This window comes from Neoarius graeffei, chromosome 5, assembly GCF_027579695.1.
Source record: "Neoarius graeffei isolate fNeoGra1 chromosome 5, fNeoGra1.pri, whole genome shotgun sequence".
NCBI classification, from domain to species: Eukaryota; Metazoa; Chordata; class Actinopteri; order Siluriformes; family Ariidae; genus Neoarius; species Neoarius graeffei.
The window spans coordinates 96,375,176-96,398,786 of NC_083573.1; the positions used below are offsets into that span (position 1 = coordinate 96,375,176).

Here is a 23,611-nt window from a genome sequence, read left to right on the forward strand (position 1 = left end):
AACTCCACACAGAAACGCCCTCGCCGGCCACGGGGCTCGAACCCGGACCTTCTTGCTGTGAGGCGACAGTGCTAACCACTACACCACCGTGCTGCCCTACACTTGGTCATTGTATTGTCAAATTTTTGCTAACGAACTGCTAATTAGGTCAACTTAACGAGTTTTGGGACTTCTCGTTAGAATTGTATCTCCTCTCGCAGTTCTCAACTGATTCCAGTTCTGATCGATGTTTTAGGTAGATCTTCTCTTGAGGAACAAAACTTGGTCATTTGTTTGTCGGTTTTCCTGTTGGAAACAGTTTGTTTACAGCTTTGTTTATTTTCAGTTAAATCATATCTCCTTCCTCCTTCAGTTCTCAATGGATTTCAGTTCTGACCGTTACCTCACCCGTGGCAGAGTAAGCGGGGGTGAGGTGTTGTAATCAGTGTAGTTTGTTTGTTTGCTTGTTTGTGTGTCTGTCTGTTAACAATCTAGCGTCTAGACAGTTGCACCAATTGACTTCAAATTTTCAGGGTAGGTCGGCAATTGTCCGTAGATTACCTGATTAAATTTTGGGGGTAATCGGGTCAAGGTCAAAGTCACCAGAAAGGTCAACCTTTCAGTCAAGATAACAGTTTCCATTATAACTCAAAAACGGTTGCCGATAGACAGATGTTTACTATTATGAGCAAAAAGGAACTCCCATATGACCTTTCATTTGGCACCATGATCTTTCACCTTGAGTGACCTTGAAAGGTAAAACTCAAGACCACGGATTTTCAGAGGGCTGTAACTTGAAAATGGTTGATGGTAGACAGATTTTTACCATTATCAACTTATAGGAAGTGCCAGATGGGCTTTCATTTGGCACCATGATCTTTGACCTTGAGTGACCTTCAAAGGTCAAACTGAATGTCATGGGTTTTCAAAGGGCTATAATTTTAAAATGGTTCATCATAGCCAGACGTTTACCATTATCAACATATAAGAAATCTCATATGGGCTTTCAGTTGCCGCCATGACCTTTGACCTTGAATGACTTTGAAATGTCAAGCTCAAGGTCATGGATTTTCATAGGACTATAACCTGCCAGCTGACGATTGAGAAATATTACCATTATCAACAGAAAGGTATAAAACAAGTGCTGCTGGGCGAGGTTTGTTTTGCCTGGCAACACTTGTTTTATTTGAAAGAACTCGACCTTCTGCACAACACTTGGTCAGTGTATTGTCAATTTTTTGCGAACAAATTAGTAATTAGGTCAACTTAACACATTTTCTTCTGACTAGAATTGTATCTCCTCTCATTTATCATGCGAATTCAGTTCTGATCGATGTTTTGGGTCGATCTTCCCTCGGGGAACAAAATTTAGTCCTTGGTTGATTTTCCTGTTGTAAACAGTTTGTCGTGGAGGTTGGTCCTCTCTCACATCGTCACATTTCAGTTCTGTTTGATGGTTTAGTCGTCATGGTTGTTCTGATGGCAGACCAGATGAGCAACTTCACCCTTGACGTTCTGGTATGAAATATGCTGCTCAGATACAAACTTTTTTTTTTCTCTGTAACATTTAATTTTTTGCTGGAAAATGAACGTTTGGAACTCTAAAATGTTTTTGTAATGTTTTGACTCAGTAATGTAGAAATCATAAAATAGAACTTTCTAACGGGCGGCACGATGGTGTAGTGGTTACCACTGTCGCCTCACAGCAAGAGGGTCCGGGTTCGGGCCCCGTGGCCGGCAAGGGCCTTTCTGTGCGGAGTTTGCATGTTCTCCCCGTGTCCACATGGGTTTCCTCTGGGTGCTCCGGTTTCCCCCACAGTCCAAAGACATGCAGGTTAGGTTAACTGGTGACTCTAAATTGACCGTAGGTGTGAATGGTTGTCTGTGTCTATGTGTCAGCCCTGTGATGACCTGGCAACTTGTCCAGGGTGTACCCCGCCTTTCGCCCGTAGTCAGCTGGGATAGGCTCCAGCTTGCCTGCGACGCTGTAGAACAGGATAAAGCGGCTACAGATAATGAGATGAGAACTTTCTAGCAAAGCTTCTATGGAAAAAAAAATATGGTGTTGAAGGCTTTTGCACAGAACTGTATGTGGAATTAAATCAGATGAGATTAGATTTTAGAATCGATCCAAACATTATAAAGGTCACAGCAAGGTCAAATATCTGAAATATACAGTGGTGCTTGAAAGTTTGTGAACCCTTTAGAATTTTCTATATTTCTGCATAAATATGACCTAAAACATCATCAGATTTTCACATAAATCCTAAAAGTAGATAAAGAGAACCCAGTTAAACAAATGAGACAAAAATATTATACTTGGTCATTTATTTATTGAGGAAAATGATCCAATATTACATATCTGTGAGTGGCAAAAGTATGTGAACCTTTGCTTTCAGTATCTGGTGTGACCCCCTTGTGCAGCGATAACTGCAACTGAATGTTTCCGGTAACTGTTGATCAGTCCTGCACACCGGCTTGGAGGAATTTTAGCCCATTCCTTCGTACAGAACAGCTTCAACTCTGGGATGTTGGTGGGTTTCCTCACATGAACTGCTCGCTTCAGGTCCTTCCACAACATTTCCATTGGATTAAGGTCAGGACTTTGACTTGGCCATTCCAAAACATTAACTTTATTCTTCTTTAACCATTCTTTGGTAGAACGACTTGTGTGCTTAGGGTCGTTGTCTTGCTGCATGACCCACCTTCTCTTGAGATTCAGTTCATGGACAGATGTCCTGACATTTTCCTTTAGAATTCGCTGGTATAATTCAGAATTCATTGTTCCATCAATGATGGCAAGCCGTCCTGGCCCAGATGCAGCAAAACAGGCCCAAACCGTGATACTACCACCACCATGTTTCACAGATGGGATAAGGTTTTTATGCTGGAATGCAGTGTTTTCCTTTCTCCAAACATAACGCTTCTCATTTAAACCAGAAGTTCTATTTTGGTCTCATCCGTCCCCAAAACATTCTTCCAATAGCCTTCTGGCTTGTCCACGTGATCTTTAGCAAACTGCAGATGAGCAGCAATGTTCTTTTTGGAGAGCAGTGGCTTTCTCCTTGCAACCCTGCCATGCACACCATTGTTGTTCAGTGTTCTCCTGATGGTGGACTCATGAACATTAACATTAGCCAATGTGAGAGAGGCCTTCAGTTGCTTAGAAGTTACCCTGGGGTCCTTTGTGACCTCGCCGACTATTACACGCCTTGCTCTTGGAGTGATCTTTGTTGGTTGACCACTCCTGGGGAGGGTAACAATGGTCTTGAATTTCCTCCATTTGTACACAATCTGTCTGACTGTGGATTGGTGGAACCCAAACTCTTTAGAGATGGTTTTGTAACCTTTTCCAGCCTGATGAGCATCAACAACGCTTTTTCTGAGGTCCTCAGAAATCTCCTTTGTTCGTGCCATGATACACTTCCACAAACATGTGTTGTGAAGATCAGACTTTGATAGATCCCTGTTCTTTAAATAAAACAGGGTGCCCACTCACACCTGATTGTCATCCCATTGATTGAAAACACCTGACTCTAATTTCACCTTCGAATTAACTGCTAATCCTAGAGGTTCACATACTTTTGCCACTGACAGATATGTAATATTGGATCATTTTCCTCAATAAATAAATGACCAAGTATAATATTTTTGTCTCATTTGTTTAACTGGGTTCTCTTTATCTACTTTTAGGACTTGTGTGAAAATCTGATGATGTTTTAGGTCATATTTATGCAGAAATATAGAAAATTCTAAAGGGTTCACAAACTTTCAAGCACCACTGTATATATTTTTTCTGTTTGAAATAAGTTTTAAGCATATTTGAGGTGTACAGTGTAGTAAGAAGAAGGACTAAACTGAAATCACACATTGCTCTACAGAAACTGATGCAGCGGATCCAGAACCCGGAATATTCCACCACCATGGACGTGGCCCCTGTAATCCTGGCTGCTCACAGGAACAACTATGAGATCCTGACCATGCTTCTGAAGCAGGATATCTCACTGCCCAGACCTCATGCTGTGGGCTGCGAGTGTACCCTCTGCAACGCCAAGAACAAGAAGGACAGCCTGCGTCACTCCAGGCACCCAGCATCTCTTCTCACTCTTCTCACTCTTAATCCTTATGTACTTATGATTCAGGCTAACGTTTACATTTTTCACGAGTACATTCTCAAACGTATTCGAAAACTCCATTCATGATGATCAAAATAATATTTTAAATGGGTTGTTGTGATTTGGACAGAACGATAAAATACAGTTTAAGTCCAGAACAACATGATGATGGTTTGAAAATGAATAATTTAATATAACAGGCAAAATATTGCAGCGGTTTCAGCTAAGAGTCTGTGCATTATTATGATAAGCACACCCTGACACACCTCTGTCTTTCTCTCTGTCGTTTAGAGACTGATTTACTTCAGCCTGACTTCCAAGTTAATTTTTTGTAGATCAAGTTACATGCTAATAAGTACTCAAGATGTCGTTGGAACGTCTTTAATGACTAGTAGAATTAGATGGAGTGAGTCTGAAGGTCTGTTATCTCTCTTTGTGTCTCCTGCAGGTTTCGGCTGGACATCTATCGCTGCCTGGCGAGTCCATCACTCATCATGCTGACAGAGGAGGACCCTATTCTCCGAGCATTCGAGCTCAGCTCTGACCTCAAGGAGCTCAGCCTGGTTGAGGTGGAGTTCAGGTACAGAGAAAGTTTACAAAATGAACGTACGACAGAAAACTGGGCGTACGGTCATTTCCATGCAAAGCTCAGCATTTATCAATGTGGACGTGAACCGAGGCTGTGATCAAATCCAACCTTAAGTCTCACCTCGTGTACACATGTTTTTAGCTCATGTGGCTGTCGGCCAGGCCAAATGAGCTTATGCGATCACGCGTCGTCTATCCGTCGTCCTCCATCCACAATTTACAAAAATCCCTACTCCTCCTACAGGATTGATCGGATTTTGATCAAACTCACATATAGTGTTCCTCGGGTGAATGTGCATAAAAGTTGTCAAGACGGTGGCGCCACCTGTCATATTTACGATTTTATGGGTGACTCGTCACATTAAACACAACTCTTCGTAAACTGCTAGGACGTTTTCACTGAAACTCACCCAGAAGATTCTAAAGACATATTCCAACGAGAATTGTTCACCAGGTGGCACCACCTACTATGGATGAGGTTGCAGAGGGGTCACGTGCAATTTCACAAAAATCGCTACTCCTCCTACAGGAGTGATCATATTTTAATTAAACTCGCACACAATGTTCCCCAGGTTGGTGTGTATAAAAGTTGTCAAGATGTTGGCACCACCTGTCATATTTACGATTTTATGAGCGTTTGACATTTTTGGGTGACAGATTAAACACGATTCTTCGTAAACTGCGAGGGTGTTTTCACTGAAACTCACCCAGAAGACTCTTAAGACATATTCCAACAAGAATTGTTCACCAGGTGGCACCACTTACTATGGATGAGGTTGCAGAGGGGTCATATGCAATTTCACGAAAATCGCTACTCCTCCTACAGGAGCAGAGGTGGACAAAGTACCCAACTTCATTACTTTGACTTAATTACAGATCCCACTGCTCAAATGTTACTCCAATACAAGTGAAAGATATACGGTCAATTTTTTACTTAAGTTAAAGTACTGAAGTACCTGCTTTTAAAAATACTTAAGTATAAAAAGTAAATTTTCTGTCAACGTATCGTTGTATTATTGCCACAACGCTTACAAAACCTAATGCCGTTACCAAAGACAGAAATGTGAATTCACAAAATGAATGCATGCTGTGCCGTCATGGTGGTTTAACATTAAGCTAGCTAGTCAGTGAAGCTCCACTTGACATGCTAGCAAACTCTTTTCAAACTCGAAATCATATTGGGTAGCTAACGCTACTAGAAAAGAAAGATTTCTACATTCTGTTTATTTGGCAATATTATGCTAAAACGTATTTCTGAAAGGACTTCAGATAAGTTAACGTTATTCATGTTAGCATAACTCCGTTTTTACATGCTAACTAACAACGTCCAAGTTAACTAGCTATGTGTTAACGTTAGCCATGGACAAGGCGATGACAACTTGGCGGGCAAATCCATAGAAAGTCATTTTACTAACCAGACTGCATAGCTATTGCAACATTATCGCTAGCTCTAAAAGCACAGGCAACTTTGTTGCAAGCTTTCTCTTGGAATAAAACGTTTATATACCTCAATATGCTTCCCCAGGTTGGATGTTGAGTTTTTGTAGGCTGTGATGTGGTTTGTTTTCAGCAAACAAAGCAAACATTTAAAACGAAACAAATCTTTAATCCTTTCAGAAAACTGAAATATGGTTCCTGGGCGTTGGGTGCGTGCGTTTCCCAGAAGAACCGCCTCCTTCCATTCTGCCATCAACTGATCGTGTGAAATAATGCTGCTGAGAACTCATTGAACTTGATTTTATACAGTCTGTGGACGTGATGTGACCCTAGTGATTACTGATCGGCTGTCTCAGTGTCACCTGCGAAAAAAACAACCACATTTTAGAAAAGAAAAAAACATCTTCTTTCAAAGCTGCTTCATAGTAACGAGTAACGAGGATCTTGATAGAGTGAAACATACGATATTTGACTTTCAAATGTAGTGAAGTTAAAGTCAGACGTTTCCAAAAAAAATAATACTCAAGTAAAGTACAGATACTCAAAAAGTGTACTTAAGTACAGTACTCAAGTAAATGTACTTCGTTACTGTCCACCTCTGTACAGGAGTGATCAGATTTCAAACTCACACACGACAGCAGTGGCCGGGACGAGCTCCAGCGTCATTGAGGCTGTTTTTGGTTAAGTCAGTGTGGACATGTGGTGTGGTGCAGCGCAGTAAAACTGCCTGAGTAGAGGATCGTTATTAGACCGTATGTTCTGACTGGAACCTCAACTTATGCAACCATGTATTCATCACTTGAAAATATGTAGCGTATGGAAAATATTACATTTCCTAAAGGTCTGCATCAACTGTGTGTCATACTGTATATCTCTAACATCGGCTAAACGGGTATTTCCAAATTGTTTGCAGTTAACGGCGTTAAGTCATTTTGGCATAAGATTAATTCATTTCATTTTGAGATAGCCGACTTGCTAGGCTCGGCTACTGGTGATATAATTACAAATAAAACGAAGCAGGGCGGCATGGTGGTGTAGTGGTTAGCGCTGTCGCCTCACAGCAAGAAGGTCCGGGTTCGAGCCCCGTGGCCGGCGAGGGCTTTTCTGTGTGGAGTTTGCATGTTCTCCCCGTGTCCGCATGGGTTTCCTCCGGGTGCTCCGGTTTCCCCCACAGTCCAAAGACATGCAGGTTAGGTTAACTGGTGACTCTAAGGCTACATCCACACAACAACGGCAGCGAGATGTTATTTAAAAATATATCGCGTCCACATGGGCAACGATCAGTAAAATATCAGGTCCATATGGCAATGCAACGCTTGCTGAAAACGATGCAATACACATGCCACACCTGTAGGGGCGCTGTAAGACGGTCCCTTCGGAGACACCAGAACAATAGAAGAAATAAGGACGCATGCGCATAAACTATTATGCGCGAGACTTCATATTAGCCACAAAGTCAGGAAAATCTGTTCGTAAAATTACATTATAATGACCAAATACAATGAAAAGTATTTTTCCAGTCTCACCTGTGAAAGATAATCCCATGTGATCTCGTTTGGACGGTAAACCTGTTGGTACAGTTAAACGCAGCACATGAATGAGGCATCTTTATTCTCCGCTTTGACCCATCCAATATGGCGGCGAGGATGACGTATGATTCTACGCGGAAGGCGGCGTCTTTAATGGTCCGGAATAAATTGAATGCTACACGTTGATGGATTAATTTGTTCTTCTACGCCCTTTTTGAGGAATGTATTGTAGGACTTAAACCAACATCTGAAGAGGTGAGATCGCTCCTTTTTTCCCCTATTTTTGCTGGCGGGATTGACTCTGCCCTAAGGGCTATTCTCTCTCTCTCTCTCTCTCTCTCTCTCTCTCTCTCTCTCTCTCTCTCACTTTGCACCATTACACAATAAATATTCACAGTGAAAATATTTTGTAAGCGCGTTTCATGAACCAAGTTATAGGATTTGTTGACAACTCGCATCGAGTTCGTTACACTTCTACCCAGCATGAAACACTGACAGTCATGTGGTTGTGACGTCATCGTAAACAAATCCGTTCTTCTCATCCAGACGACTTCGCAACGGCAACGTTGCCAGATCTTTCCACTCTGGGACCCGTTCTCAAAAGATTGCGTTTTGGGGCACCCAAAACGCCGGTGCCGTGTGGACGCCAGGCCTAAACGATAAACAATTGTATCGGATTCACCTGAATCCGTTGCCATGTGGACAGGGCCTAAATTGAGCGTAGGTGTGAATGTGAGTGTGAATGGTTATCTGTGTCTATGTGTCAGCCCTGTGATGACCTGGCGACTTGTCCAGGGTGTACCCCGCCTTTCGCCCGTAGTCAGCTGGGATAGGCTCCAGCTTGCCTGCGACCCTGTAGAACAGGATAAAGCGACTACAGATAATGAGATGAGATGAGATAAAACGAAGCAGTTAAAAGTAATTTCTTGGTACAACCCCGATTCCAAAAAAGTTGGGACAAAGTGCTAAAAACGGAATGCAATGATGTGGAAGTTTCAAAATTCCATATTTTATTCAGAACAGAACATAGATGACATATCAAATGTTTAAACTGAGAAAATTTATCATTTAAAGAGAAAAATTAGGTGATTTTAAATTTCATGACAACAACACGTCTCAAAAAAGTTGGGACAAGGCCATGTTTCCCACTGTGAGACATCCCCTTTTCTCTTTACAACAGTCTGTAAACGTCTGGGGACTGAGGAGACAAGTTGCTCAAGTTTAGGGATCGGAATGTTAACCCATTCTTGTCTAATGCCGCTTTTCCACTACCAACGCGGCTGAGTTGGGCTGAGCTGTGCCGTGCTGAGTCGAGCTGAGCGGGGCTGTTGGAGTTGCATTTCGACTACAACCACGCTGAACCGTGCTGGCTGGAAGTGGGTGGACACATTGGGTGGAGTTAGCGAAAGTGGGTGGACGTCAGGTGATGTCGTTAAGCAGCGCAAACAGTGACATCAGTGAGCTTTTAAGCGGTAGTCTCACGACCCGGATAGTAAACAATAAACATGGAGGACATGGAGTCGTTAGTGTTGCTGGTCTTGGTGCTGTGGCTTGTTGTCACCGACAACGCGAACAGATACTGGCAAGAGCGTATAGATGAGGCGAGGCGCATAAGGCTTCAGAAATTCTCGTAATTCGTAATTCTTCTCCTTCCGGGTTTACGGTGTTTACAGATCCCAGCGTGCTCGCGGGGCGTGTGTGGGCATGTGAGGACACTCCTCCTCACCAATCAGTGCACAGGGGAGTGTCTGCTCACGCCCCTAGCCCCACTCGGCTCGGTTTGGCTCGCTTCAGCCCCACTCCAAAACGGTGCGAGTTTTAGGGGCTAAGCAGGGCTGAAGCGAGCTGAGTCGTGCTGTTTTTTGGTAGTCGAAACGCGAGCCGTGTCGGGCTGAAGTGAGCTGAAAAAGGGTAGTGGAAAAGGGCCATAATGTAGGATTCTAGTTGCTCGACTGTCTTAGGTCTTTTTTGTCGTATCTTCCGTTTTATGATGCGCCAAATGTTTTCTATGGGTGAAAGATCTGGACTGCAGTGTCACACGGAGCTCTTGATGCACCAGCGTGAGACGTTATAAAATGCACTACACACATACATACTGATACATTTCATGTTGCTATCGCTAATTTCAGCCATCTAACTTTGTGGGTGCACACACAAGTTATTTGTAGTGATAGTTTTCTGTAACAAAAGTACCTCGTAGCTATTGTAAATGACAACATACACACAGAAATGCATTTAACATTTTTTAGTTACTTATTTTAGCATGGTGAGTCGGAGCCTCGCGTTGTTTGTCTGTCTGTTCCATCCTGCAGTATTTCCTGGTTGCAAAGGACCGGAACATTGGAGACCGGGCTGGCTTTGTAGGGCCAGTCTCGTTAATGACCACAAGCTTGTGCTGATGGTCTAATGGGTTCCTCCAATTACCATCAATTAATGGAAAAATGAATTGTTGTGAATACATAATGTTGTTGTATTGGGAACGGATGTCTTGGATGATAATTATGTAACATTTTGTAGTTTGTGAAACCTGACATTGTATGTAAATGGTGGTAAATGGGTTTTTTGTCGGTGTAAGACCGGCTTGGTTTATTTTAGGGGGTGGGACTGGGAACTATTTAAGCCCTCTGAAGAGAGGTAATCTGTCTGGGTTTTTTCTGGTATTCAGTCTGGGTTGTAGCCCTGTCCCGTGCTGTGTAAGCTCTTCAGACTGGAACTTTTTTCTGCTTTTCTTGTAAATACACTTTTTTTTTGTTTATTTTGTGAAATTCATAGGCCTATTTTATTTTGTTTAAAAGTTTGAACACTATTTTTCCCATTCTTATTATTTTATTTTGTTCACTTTGGGGAAAAACGGACTGAAAATAAACACCTTTTTCTGCACCGAAGTTGCACTCCTTGGCTGTGTCATCATTTTGTCATCGAACCCACGTGACATGCAGGCTGGCCAGTTCAGTACCCGGACCCTTCTTCTACGCAGCCATGATGCTGTAATTGATGCAGTATGTGGTTTGGCATTGTCATGTTGGAAAATGCAAGGTCTTCCCTGAAAGAGACGTCGTCTGGATGGGAGCATATGTTGCTCTAGAACCTGGATATACCTTTCAGCATTGATGGTGTCTTTCCAGATGTGTAAGCTGCCCATGCCACACGCACTAATGCAACCCCATACCATCAGAGATGCAGGCTTCTGAATTGAGCGCTGATAACAACTTGGGTCGTCCTTCTCCTCTTTAGTCCGAATGACACGGCGTCCCTGATTTCCATAAAGAACTTCAAATTTTGATTCGTCTGACCACAGAACAGTTTTCCACTTTGCCACAGTCCATTTTAAATGAGTCTTGGCCCAGAGAAGACGTCTGCGCTTCTGGATCATGTTTAGATACGGCTTCTTCTTTGAACTACAGAGTTTTAGCTGGCAACGGCGGATGGCATGGTGAATTGTGTTCACAGGTAATGTTCTCTGGAAATATTCCTGAGCCCATTTTGTGATTTCCAATACAGAAGGATGCCTGTATGTGATGCAGTGCCGTCTAAGGGCCCGAAGATCACGGGCACCCAGTATGGTTTTCCGGCCTTGACCCTTACGCACAGAGATTCTTCCAGATTCTCTGAATCTTTTGATGATATTATGCACTGTAGATGATGATATGTTCAAACTCTTTGCAATTTTACACTGTCGAACTCCTTTCTGATATTGCTCCACTATTTGTCGGCGCAGAATTAGGGGGATTGGTGATCCTCTTCCCATCTTTACTTCTGAGAGCCGCTGCCACTCCAAGATGCTCTTTTTATACCCAGTCATGTTAATGACCGATTGCCAATTGACCTAATGAGTTGCAATTTGGTCCTCCAGCTGTTCCTTTTTTGTACCTTTAACTTTTCCAGCCTCTTATTGCCCCTGTCCCAACTTTTTTGAGATGTGTTGCTGTTATGAAATTTCAAATGAGCCAATATTTGGCATGAAATTTCAAAATGTCTCACTTTCGACATTTGATATGTTGTCTATGTTCTATTGTGAATACAATATCAGGTTTTGAAATTTGTAAATTATTGCATTCCGTTTTTATTTACAATTTGTACTTTGTCCCAACTTTTTTGGAATCGGGGTTGTAGGTTCAACGATTTGCAGAGTGGTAGGTTCGATGGTTATTCAGTCGTCTGTTTAAACAAGAGCTTTGCCTGTCATCAAATCTCACCAATAGCACATCTGGTTTTGTTAGAAGACCTCTACACATCTGTAAGACACAACAGGGTATTTTGGGAAGGCAAGGATTTTTTTTTTTATGGAGAGTGACAAGAGATTTTTAAGTCGTTTTCATTTCCCAAGGCATCCAGGGTGGTGGTGGGACAGCGTGGGAAGCAGAGGACACATGCTCGCGCTCTCTCTCTCTCTCTCTCTCTCTCTCTCTCTCTCAGCTTGTGTTTGTCGCTCTGTGGGGTAGTTCCAGGCTGGTTTATCTAGCTGAAGGCTGAACACCACAGGTGTCTGGATCTGACTGATCTGAAACATCATTAAAATGAGGAAATAGAGGAACTCCACAACCGGATCATTTTTGGTCGCGAGTTTGAGATCTGACCATTTTTTTCTTCACTTAGCCTACATGTAAAGATTTGGGATCTTTAACAGTTATTCCATGAAAACGAGTCGTACATGAGCTGATAGCAGCTATAATCCATGTACAACCAGAATGAGTGGAATAACTGTTTTATTCTATCCACATTCACTGGATTTTGAGAAACAGTATTTTTGTTTTTATTATTTTTGCAAAAACGATAAATAAAAACTTTATATAAAACGTCCGACAAAATCATTTCCGCTTGGAATGTAAACAAACCGGCAAAATGACAGGAGCAATTTGTGAAAAATGCGATAATAATAATTCTTGAAAAATAAAAGCGATACGTTCTTACTATCAAATACTTTCATTCCATATTTTGTTGCTTTTTTTTTGTATTTTCGGGGTTTTGTTTTTGAATAGAGTTTTCATTTCGTCCTCGGTTGGTTCAGCAATACGCACCGCCATTTTGTTTTTCTCTGCTCATGGCATATGAGCTGATAGTCTAGTAGTAGAGTAGCCAATCAGAGTGCACGATTGCTCATATCCAGTGATTGTGGATAGAATAATAGCCTATTAACTGAAATATTCCTTTCATTAAAAATGTAAAAGTTAATAACAAATATGCATTTCCTTAACTTAAACTTTTATGAGCATTTGTACTGCCTCCATTTGTTTTTCTTTTCTCTATCTTTCAGCAGCCTTTAAAAAGAGAGCTCTGAATTCTAGTTAAATCTATTTGTTCAGTCAATCACACAACAGCTCTTTCACATTTTAGATCTGTTTTTGTGTTTTCGCGGTATAGTGTGTTACTTCCACCTAGGGTGAAGTCACGTGAATTTCTACGGTTTTATGCTATACAGTAGTAAACAAAGCAGTTACAGCTCAGAAAAACTGAGCTTACTCAGCCTGATAATAATCATATTTAAATTTGTATTGCGATTTATCATCGCATTATTTAACAGTTATTCCAGGAAATCGAGTTGTACGTGTGCTGATAGCGGCTATAAGCCATGTACAACAAGATTGAGTGGAATAACTGTTTTATTCTATCCGCATTCACTGGATTTTGAGAAACGGAGCATTTTTATTTTTTTTTATTTTTTGCAAGTTCGATAAATAAAAACTTTATACAAAACGTCTGACAAAATCATTTCCGCTTAGAATGTAAACAAACTGGCGAAATGACGGGAGCAATTTGTGAAAAATGCGATAATAATGCAGTAATTCTTGAAAAATAAAATAAAGATATGTTCTTACCATCAAATACTTTCATTCCATATTTTGTTGCTTTTTTTTGTATTTTGGGGGTTTTGTTTTCGAGTAGAGTTTTTATTTCGTCCTCGGTTGGTTCAGCAACATGCTCCACCATTTTGTTTTTCTCTACTCATGGTATATGAGCGGGCGGCATGGTGGTGTAGTGGTTAGCGCTGTCGCCTCACAGCAAGAAGGTCCTGGGTTCAGCCCTGTGATGACCTGGCGACTTGTCCAGGGTGTACCCCGCCTTTCGCCCATAGTCAGCTGGGATAGGCTCCAGCTTGCCTGCGACCCTGTAGAAGGATAAAGCGGCTAGAGATAATGAGATGAGATGAGATGAGATGGTATATGAGCTGATAGTCTAGTAGTAGAGTAGCCAATCAGAGCACACGATTGCTCATATCCACTGAATGTGGAAAGAATAAAAGCGATTGTATTGCACTAATGTTACATACCGGATAGGCTATAGGCTATACGTATCACTGATGTATTTATAACTGTATTTTGAGGGCGGAGAAGTTTCTCTTCTTGACAGTATTACGCATCTCCATGTTGGAAAGTCTAGGGGCGTGGCCTCTCAACCAAGAATATTTTGGGGTGTGATTATGTAAATTCTTACACTTTAACTGGCGAGATGCGAGCATTTCATGAATCACACGTGAACCCTCATTTGTATGATGGTTTCTGCACTGTTTTCTGTTTTAGATTGATAAACAAGGGTCAATGAGACTATGATTTTATCTCAGTAAGTTCCGAATGTACACGAGTCTCAGTACAAGGCTGGCCAGGCATACTGTAAAATAATCAACTCCTGAATGATGTTACGCTATTGATTATTTTCCAATAATAGCATGTCTTGAAGTGTGTATTATACCACAGCAATTTGCCAACACAAACAGTTTTGTATTTATTAAAAAGAATGATGTGTTGTACTTTATAGTTGACGTTGTAGGACGTCCAGGAAATAAGTTATCGCTTCCTGATATCATTTATTAGCTCATCTGTCCATAAGGCCGATGAGCTGTTGCTATAGCGTGGCGTCCGTCATCCACAATTCAGTTAAATCGTATCTCCCCCATCACGGATTTCCATTCCGATTGTTTTGTTTGAAAGAACTCGCCACTCCGCACAAAATTTTGGTCTTTGTTTTGTCAATTTTTTTGCTAATGAGTTACTAGTTAGGACAAATTAACAAATTTTCCAGGCCTCTTGCTAGAATTGTATCTCCTCTCTGATTTCCCATCCGCTTCCAGTTCTGATCGATGTTTTGGGTTGATCTTCCCATGAGGAACAAAACTTGGTCGTTTGTTTGTTTATTTTCCTGTTGTCAGCAATTTGTTTACAACTTTGTTTATTTTCAGTTAAATTGTGTCTCCTCCGTCTTTCAGTTCTCAATGGATTTCAGTTCTGATTGTTTTATTTGAAAGAACTCGACCTTCTGAACAACACTTGCTCATTGTATTGTCAAATTTTTGCGAACAAATTAGTAATCAGGTCAACTTAACACATTTTCTTTTGACTAGAATTGTATCTCCTCTCATTTATCATGCGATTTCAGTTCTGATCGATGTTTTGGGTCGATCTTCCCTCGGGGAACAAAATTTAGTCCTTTGTTGAGGTTCCTGTTGTAAACAGTTTGTCGTGGAGGTTGGTCCTCTCTCACATTGTCATATTTCAGTCCTGTTTGATGGTTTGGTCGTCATGGTTGTTCTGATGGCAGGCCAGATGAGCGACTATATCCTTGACGTTCTGGTGTTGTGATATCAAGTGCATGATATTTGTCGCCATGGGAACCACGAAAGAAAGGAGGAATCTAAACAAGGACAATGACAAAAAGTCATTTCCTAACCAGCCTCTCTTTTGTCTTGCTCTTGAAGTTAATAACATTAAACATTACAGCAGTGGGTTTTTTGTTTTTTTTTTAAGAAAAAAAAAGCACCTAACAAGAAGCATTCAACATTTGTCAAACACAAGAGAGAGATTCAGAGAGAGAGAATCAGCTAATTGTTGCAGTCTCATCTCATCTCATTATCTCTAGCCACTTTATCCTGTTCTACAGGGTCGCAGGCAAGCTGGAGCCTATCCCAGCTGACTACAGGCGAGAGGCGGGGTACACCCTGGACAAGTCACCAGGTCATCACAGGGCTGACACATAGACACAGACAACCATTCCCACTCACATTCACACCTACGCTCAATTTAGAGTCACCAGTTAACCTAACCTGCATGTCTTTGGACTGTGGGGGAAACCGGAGCACCCAGAGGAAACCCACACGGACACGGGGAGAACATGCAAACTCCGCACAGAAAGGCCCTCGCCGGCCACGGGGCTCGAACCCGGACCTTCTTGCTGTGAGGCGACAGCGCTAACCACTACACCACCATGCTGCCCCTAATTGTTGCAGTTATATATGGAATAATTTATGATGAGAATGATATCCTGTCATCATATCAATCACCTCAACATCACAATCACCATCATACTTCATCACGTCGAATACATGTCCTCATTACCTCATCACGTCCTCACGCCTGATGCTGAGACTAGACCAGAATCTCGACCCTGTTAAACAGCAGAAGAAATCAGATGTTAGATCTTCAACCTAACTGATATATCGAGTTACTTCCAGGCCAGTTCCTGTTAACAATGCTGCATAGCAGGTAGTTAAAGTCTTTAGCATTTTTCACATTAAACGAGCTGTAGTAGTCATTTTAGCTTGAATGCCAAAGTCTGCTGTCATTCGGTGTCCACAGAGCATGAATGAAAAAAAAAAGACTTCTCAATTCACTGCATTGCTGAACCAAAACCCAACAGTCCAACATGTATGCTAGGTCCAAGCACGTAACCAGCACGACTCGGCTTATCAAACCAGCACTAAGCAGTGTTCCACAGACTTCAGGACATTTTCCTTCCTTTTGTTTGGGCCACAGGACTGATTATGAAGAACTAGCCAAGCAGTGCAAGATGTTTGCCAAGGACCTTTTAGCCCAAGCACGAAACTCACGTGAGCTCGAAGTCATCCTGAACCACACGGGCAACGAGGATCATGTGGATAAGAGAGGACTGCTGGAGGAGCGCATGAACCTCAGCCGACTCAAACTCGCCATCAAATACAACCAGAAAGAGGTAAGAAGGCACAAGTGATGAGGAGATAGTCTAACTATTGCTTACAGTTTTGGTCAGAAGTTTACATGCCGTGACATGAATGTCATCTTGGATATGAATGTCATGGTGATATTTGGGCTTTCAGTCATTTGAACTGTTCTTTTTCTGTGGCAGAATGATTGCACAGCATACAGCTTTAATTTAAAAAACACTAGAATTTGGTGCACAAGTTTTAATTTTCTTTGGGTTTTCTGAAATTATACATACAGGGTCAAAAGTGTATATACAGCACACCTAATATTTGGGTAAAATGTTTCTTCGCAAGCTTCACCTTGACCAAACATTTTTGTTTACCATGAACAAGCTTCTGGCAGAATTCTGTTTGGATATTTCATGACTCTTCATGGTAGAATTGGTAGAGTTCAATTAAATTTGTTTGTTTTCTTGGCATGGACTCAACTTATAAGCACGGTCCATATATTTTCAACAGGGTTGAAGTCAGGACTTGTTTTAAGCTTAATGTTAGCCTGCTTTATCCTCCACAACCAGCTCTGATGCGTGTTTGGGTTCATTGTCCTGTTGGAACTCCCAAGTCATGTTCAAGTTTCTGATGGTTTATGCTGAAGAATTCTGAGGTAGTCCTCCTTCTTCATTATTCCATCCACTTTGTGCAATGAACCAGTTCCACTGGCAGCAAAACAGCCCCAGAGCATGATGATCCTACCACCACCACCAGCTGGTACAGTGTCCCTCTGTACATGGTGGTCATTGTGGCCAAACAACTCAACCTTGGTCTCATCTGACCATACATCTATCCTCCAGAAGGCTTTTTCTTTGTCCGTGTGGTCAGCTTCAAACTTTTGTTAAGCTTGAAGGTGTCAATTTTGGAGCAGGGGGTTATTTCTTGGATAGCAGCCTCTTAATCCATGGTGATCTGAACTGTAGACAGTGATCCATCAGCTTCCAGTTCATGGCAAGGCTGTGCCATGGTGGTTCCCAGGTTGTTCCTGACCATCCAAACCAATTTCCTTTTAGCCGAGGGTGACAGTTTGGGTTTTTTTGAAGCAAAGTGGCTTGGTAAAGTGACTACACCTCACACTAACTTGGATACAATTGTTTGAACTGATCTTGGAATTTGCAGTTGTTTAGAAATGGCTCCAGGAGACGTTCCAGAGTTGTGTATATCTGTGATCCTCTTTCTCAGACCTGCACTGAGCTCCTTGGACTTTCCCATTGTATTGTGTTGGTCAATCCAATGAGTGTTGTAAACAAGCCCTTTTTATGAAGGCACAGGGAGGCTACCAGCTGTAGTCAATCATGATCACTAACAGGAAGTTAAGAGACCTCGGGCTTGGCAAAATAAGAGACATTTTGGAAGTTTCAGCACCTCTGAATTAATAGTCTAAATGAGAGTATGTAAATTTTTGACCCTGTATGTATAATTTTGACCCTGTGTTGATTTCAGAAAACCCAAAGAAAATTAAAACTTGTGCACCAAATTCTAGTGTTTTTTTTTTTATTAAAGCTGTATGCTGTACAATCATTCTGCCACAGAAAAAGAACAGTTCAAATAAATTACTGAAAGCCCAAATATCGCCATGACCTTCATATCCAAGATGACATTCATGCCACTGTATGTAAACTTCTGACCACAACTGTATATCCAGTACTAGCTTACCTGTATTGCCTACATCATGGTACAGTAGTTCACGTTGAGTTGAGTTGTATAGTCAGTCATATAAGCTTTAAAGGAGCAGTCAGTAATGTTTAGAGCACTCTGCTGCCTGTGAAAGGAATTGCAATTGTAACAAGTGTTGCCAGGCAAAACAAACCTCGCCCGGCTTTTCCTGTGACCTTGACCTTCACCTTGACCCAATTACCCCCAAAATTTAATCATTTTATGGACCATTGCCCACCTACCCTGAAAATTTGAAGTAAATCAGTGCAGCCGTCTAGATGCTAGATTGTTAACAGACAGACACACACACAAACAAACCACACTAATTACAATACCTCACCCCGCTGACTCCGTCGCGGGCAAGGTAATAAAAACACTATCCTACTGAGGTTAACGTCCAGCTGAGCCAACATCTGGACTTGCCTTTCAAGGGAAAGTAGGAAGATCTGACTCGTGCTGTTTTGGCGAGGAGCGGAGCTTATTTCTGGGCCAGAAAAATGCAAACAGAAGCCTGAAATGAGCATGACAGTATTACAAATTACGTTTTTAAAGCATTTCTGAAACTATATGATTATTACACATCAAGAAACATTTGAGATCACACACAGGAAGCTACAGTACATCATTTTAAATCGGAGCTTTAAAGCAATTTTATACATTATTTTTTATGTTTTTTTATTTTCTATGTTTCTGTTTGTATTATTGCGACTGTTATTCAAGCGCCTTCGTGCAATGGCGTACAATGTAGATTAAAAATATATATATATTATGGAGCTGAGGTAGGGGGTAATATTCCAAGAAAAAAGAAAAGAAAAACTCAGATTTTCTGAGATTAAAGTTGTAAATTTACAAGGAAAAACTAGGATATTTTCTGAGATTGTAAAGTCATAAATTTGCAAGAAGAAAATGAACAAATTTATGGGAAAAGTCACAAATTTACGAGAAGCAAAACTCGGAAAAATAGTGATTTATTTATTTATTTATTTATTTATTTAGGTCAAGGAACTACGTGGACTACAAAGACTGTATTTCCTATCACTCTGTTTCTTTCAGAGTAACATTTAGGCAGATGAGAAGAACCGATGCACTGAAATAAAAAAAAACTGCTCTTGCATGATAATCATATATTTTTAAACAGCTAAGACAAAGAAAGGACATGGATAAACAAAGCTGGGGTGGGTTTCCCAAAAGCCTCTTAACGCTAAGAGCATCTTAACGAGGAGAGTGTTCATTGTGATGCTCGCGCTACCATTTAACGATGATCTTTGTGTTACGATGCGTTTGGGAAACCCACCCCTGTTCGGTTTGCACCACTGAGCTCGATATAAAATCTGGAGAGCTCATAGACTCGTCAGAGTGAAGCCATCTGGCCGCCATCTTACCACTCCCATCGCGGAGCAGAACGGGCATTTAGGCTACTGGAAGCTACAAAAATAAGTATTGATAGATAGTGTGTGATCATTGTAACCCGTGTGTGCACAGTGTCATTTGCGTGGACCCCCGATAGCATTTTATGATGGTTTGTAAAAGCGAAAGAAAAAAAAACAGAAAACCTGTCTCATCATCTTGTCTGTTTTTGCGGAAAACCTGACCTTGATATCTGGGACGAACACTGTGACTGGGTCAGATTTTCGATGGAAATGTCCCAGACTAGATCAAAGCCAAAGTCGAGACGTGGTTGATATTGAACGCGAGAGCTCAAGCTCAACGGCTCAAATTCAAAAAGAAAAATGAACGGAGTAAATTAACCTCAGGAGCGTAAATGAAAGAAGGACTATAGAATTAAGCAGAAATGGCAGTGAGGGATGGAAATAAAGAGATAGATATTATTAATCTAATTTGGTCAGTAGTTATTTTCATTGACCTCAGGCTAAGCACAATTGACAGTGTAGATCATCTACACACGTCACACCCACTTACACAGATTGACAAAATGACTGTGAGAATGAAGTGAAAATGGCAAATAACATGAGAAAATAATCCTGTTTCAACAACTGTCCTAAACAGAAAGGAAGTATCATACAGTCTTTGTGTTGGTATAACAATAAAAAAAATTTAAAAATAGAAGGGAAAATGAAATATATGAAAGAGAAAGATACACTGTATAAGAGAAAAACTGAAATCATCGCCGTTGAAATAATTATAGTAGTAAAAGAGCCGTTCAAAAAAAATGATCAGAGACTGAACTGGAAAAGGGAAAAAAAAACAATAACAGTGAAGCGGAGCGCTATAAAGATATGGAAGGAATGGGGTGAAGTTGAGAAAATAAGAAGAGGGAATGAAAGAGGAAAAAAGTCACGACATACTTTTCTTGGGACAAATTTGATCATATACAGTGGTGCTTGAAAGTTTGTGAACCCTTTAGAATTTTCTATATTTCTGCATAAATATGACGTAAAACATCATCAGATTTTCACACAAGTCCTAAAAGTAGATAAAGAGAACCCAGTTAAACAAATGAGACAAAAATATCATACTTGGTCATTTATTTATTGAGGAAAATGATCCAATATTACATATCTGTGAGTGGCAAAAGTATGTGAACCTCTAGGATTAGCAGTTCATTTGAAGGTGAAATTAGAGTCAGGTGTTTTCAATCAATGGGATGATAATCAGGTGTGAGTGGGCACCCTGTTTTATTTAAAGAACAGGGATCTATCAAAGTCTGATCTTCACAAAACATGTTTGTGGAAGTGTATCATGGCACGAACAAAGGAGATTTCTGAGGACCTCAGAAAAAGCATTGTTGATGCTCATCAGGCTGGAAAAGGTTACAAAACCATCTCTAAAGAGTTTGGACTCCACCAATCCACAGTCAGACAGATTGTGTACAAATGGAGGAAATTCAAGACTATTGTTACCCTCCCCAGGAGTGGTCAACCAACAAAGATCACTCCAAGAGCAAGGCGTGTAATAGTCAGCGAGGTCACAAAGGACCCCAGGGTAACTTCTAAGCAACTGAAGGCCTCTCTCACATTGGCTAATGTTAATGTTCATGAGTCCACCATCAGGAGAACACTGAACAACAATGGTGTGCATGGCAGGGTTGCAAGGAGAAAGCCACTGCTCTCCAAAAAGAACATTGCTGCTCATCTGCAGTTTGCTAAAGATCACGTGGACAAGCCAGAAGGCTATTGGAAAAATGTTTTGTGGACAGATGAGACCAAAATAGAACTTTTTGGTTTAAATGAGAAGTGTTATGTTTGGAGAAAGGAAAACACTGCATCCCAGCATAAGAACCTTATCCCATCTGTGAAACATGGTGGTGGTAATATCATGGTTTGGGCCTGTTTTGCTGCATCTGGGCCAGGACGGCTTGCCGTTATTGATGGAACAATGAATTCTAAATTATACCAGCGAATTCTAAAGGAAAATGTCAGGACATCTGTCCATGAACTGAATCTCAAGAGAAGGTGGGTCATGCAGCAAGACAACGACCCTAAGCACACAAGTCGTTCTACCAAAAATGGTTAAAGAAGAATAAAGTTAATGTTTTAGAATGGCCAAGTCAAAGTCCTGACCTTAATCCAATCGAAATGTTGTGGAAGGACCTGAAGCGAGCAGTTCATGTGAGGAAACCCACCGACATCCCAGAGTTGAAGCTGTTCTGTACGGAGGAATGGGCTAAAATTCCTCCAAGCCAGTGTGCAGGACTGATCAACAGTTACTGGAAACGTTTAGTTGCAGTTATTGCTGCACAAGGGGGTCACACCAGATACTGAAAACAAAGGTTCACATACTTTTGCCACTCACAGATATGTAATATTGGATCATTTTCCTCAATGAATAAATGACCAAGTATAATATTTTTGTCTCATTTGTTTAACTGGGTTCTCTTTATCTACTTTTAGGACTTGTGTGAAAATCTGATGATGTTTTAGGTCATATTTATGCAGAAATATAGAAAATTCTAAAGGGTTCATAAACTTTCAAGCACCACTGTATAACGGTTTAACACATAAACCAAATACACGCGATACTTGTGAGTGGTAAGATGGTGGCCAGATGGCGTCACTCATCTCTACAGTGGGAAATAGATGACTTGCAACCATGTGATCAAAATGTGCTATGTCATGAGCATCTGCCATAATGGTGGATATACAGCGCCTTGCTAAAGTATTCATCCCCCTTGGTGTTTGTCCTGTTTTGTTGCATTACAAGCTGGAATTAAAATGGATTTTTGGGGGGTTAGCACCATTTGATTTACACAACAGGCAAGGAGGCCAGGCAAGGAGGGCATTAATCAGAGATGCAACAAAGACACCAAAGATAACACTGAAGGAGCTGCAAAGATCCACAGTGGAGATAGGAGTATCTGTCCAAAGGACCACTTTAAGCCGTACACTCCACAGAGTGGGGCTTTATGGAAGAGTGGCCAGAAAAAAGCCATTGCTAAAGAAAACACATTTGGAGTTTGCCCAACAACATGTGGCAGACTCCCCAAACACATGGAAGAAGATTATCTGGTTAAATGAGACAAAAATTGAACTTTTTGGCCATCATGGGAAATGCCATGTGTGGCGCAAACCCAACACCCTGAGAACACCATTCCTACAGTGAAGCATGGTGGTGGCAGCATCATGCTGTGGGGATATTTTTCATCTGCAGGGACAGGGAAGCTGTTCAGGACTGAAGGAAAGATGGATGGCACTAAATACAGGGCAATTCTGGAGGAAAACCTGTTTGAGTCAGCCAGAGGTTTGAGACTGGGGCGAAGGTTCATGTTCCAGCAGGACAATGACCCTAAACATACTGCTAAAGCTACACTGGAGTGGTTTAAAGGGAAACATTTAAATGTCTTGGAATGGCCTAATCAAAGTCCAGACCTCAATCCAACTGAGAATCTGTGGCATAACTTGAAGATTGCTGTACACCAACGCAACCCATCTAACTTGAAGGAGTTGGAGCAGTTTTGCCTTGAGGAATGGGCAACAATCCCAGTGGCTAGATGTGCTAAGCTAATAGAGACATACCCCAAGAGACTTGCAGCTGTAATTGTAGCAAAAGGTGGCTCTACAAAGTATTGACTTTGAGGGGGGTGAATACCTATGCACACTACAGATTTCTGTTTTTTCATCTTAATTATTGTTTGTGTAACAATAAAAAAACAATGTGCACCTTTAAAATGGTAGGCATGTTGTGTGAATCAAATGGTGCTAACCCTCCAAAATCCATTTTAATACCGGCTTGTAATGCGACAAAACAAGACAAACACTAAGGAGGATGAATACTTTTGCAAGGCACCGTACAAAGCAGCTAGGATGGAGGCCACTGAAAGCATGTCTGTAAACAATGCTGAATTTTCTCAGTATTACTATGATTTGAACGATTGAGCGAAGATTCGATACAAAGAGAAGATAGATACA

General features: G+C 41.2%; 1 protein-coding gene across 1 annotated transcript in view; it reads left to right on the plus strand.

Moving 5' to 3' along the window:
• The window catches only part of trpc1 (transient receptor potential cation channel, subfamily C, member 1), a 130,770-nt gene that overhangs the window by 23,415 nt on the left and 83,744 nt on the right, over positions 1–23,611 (plus strand). Inside the window, exons 4-6 of the mRNA XM_060922537.1 lie at positions 3,861–4,063; positions 4,543–4,674; positions 16,393–16,588. Of these exons, the coding sequence (XP_060778520.1) occupies positions 3,861–4,063; positions 4,543–4,674; positions 16,393–16,588 (531 nt within the window). The remainder of the gene's footprint in view (positions 1–3,860; positions 4,064–4,542; positions 4,675–16,392; positions 16,589–23,611) is intronic.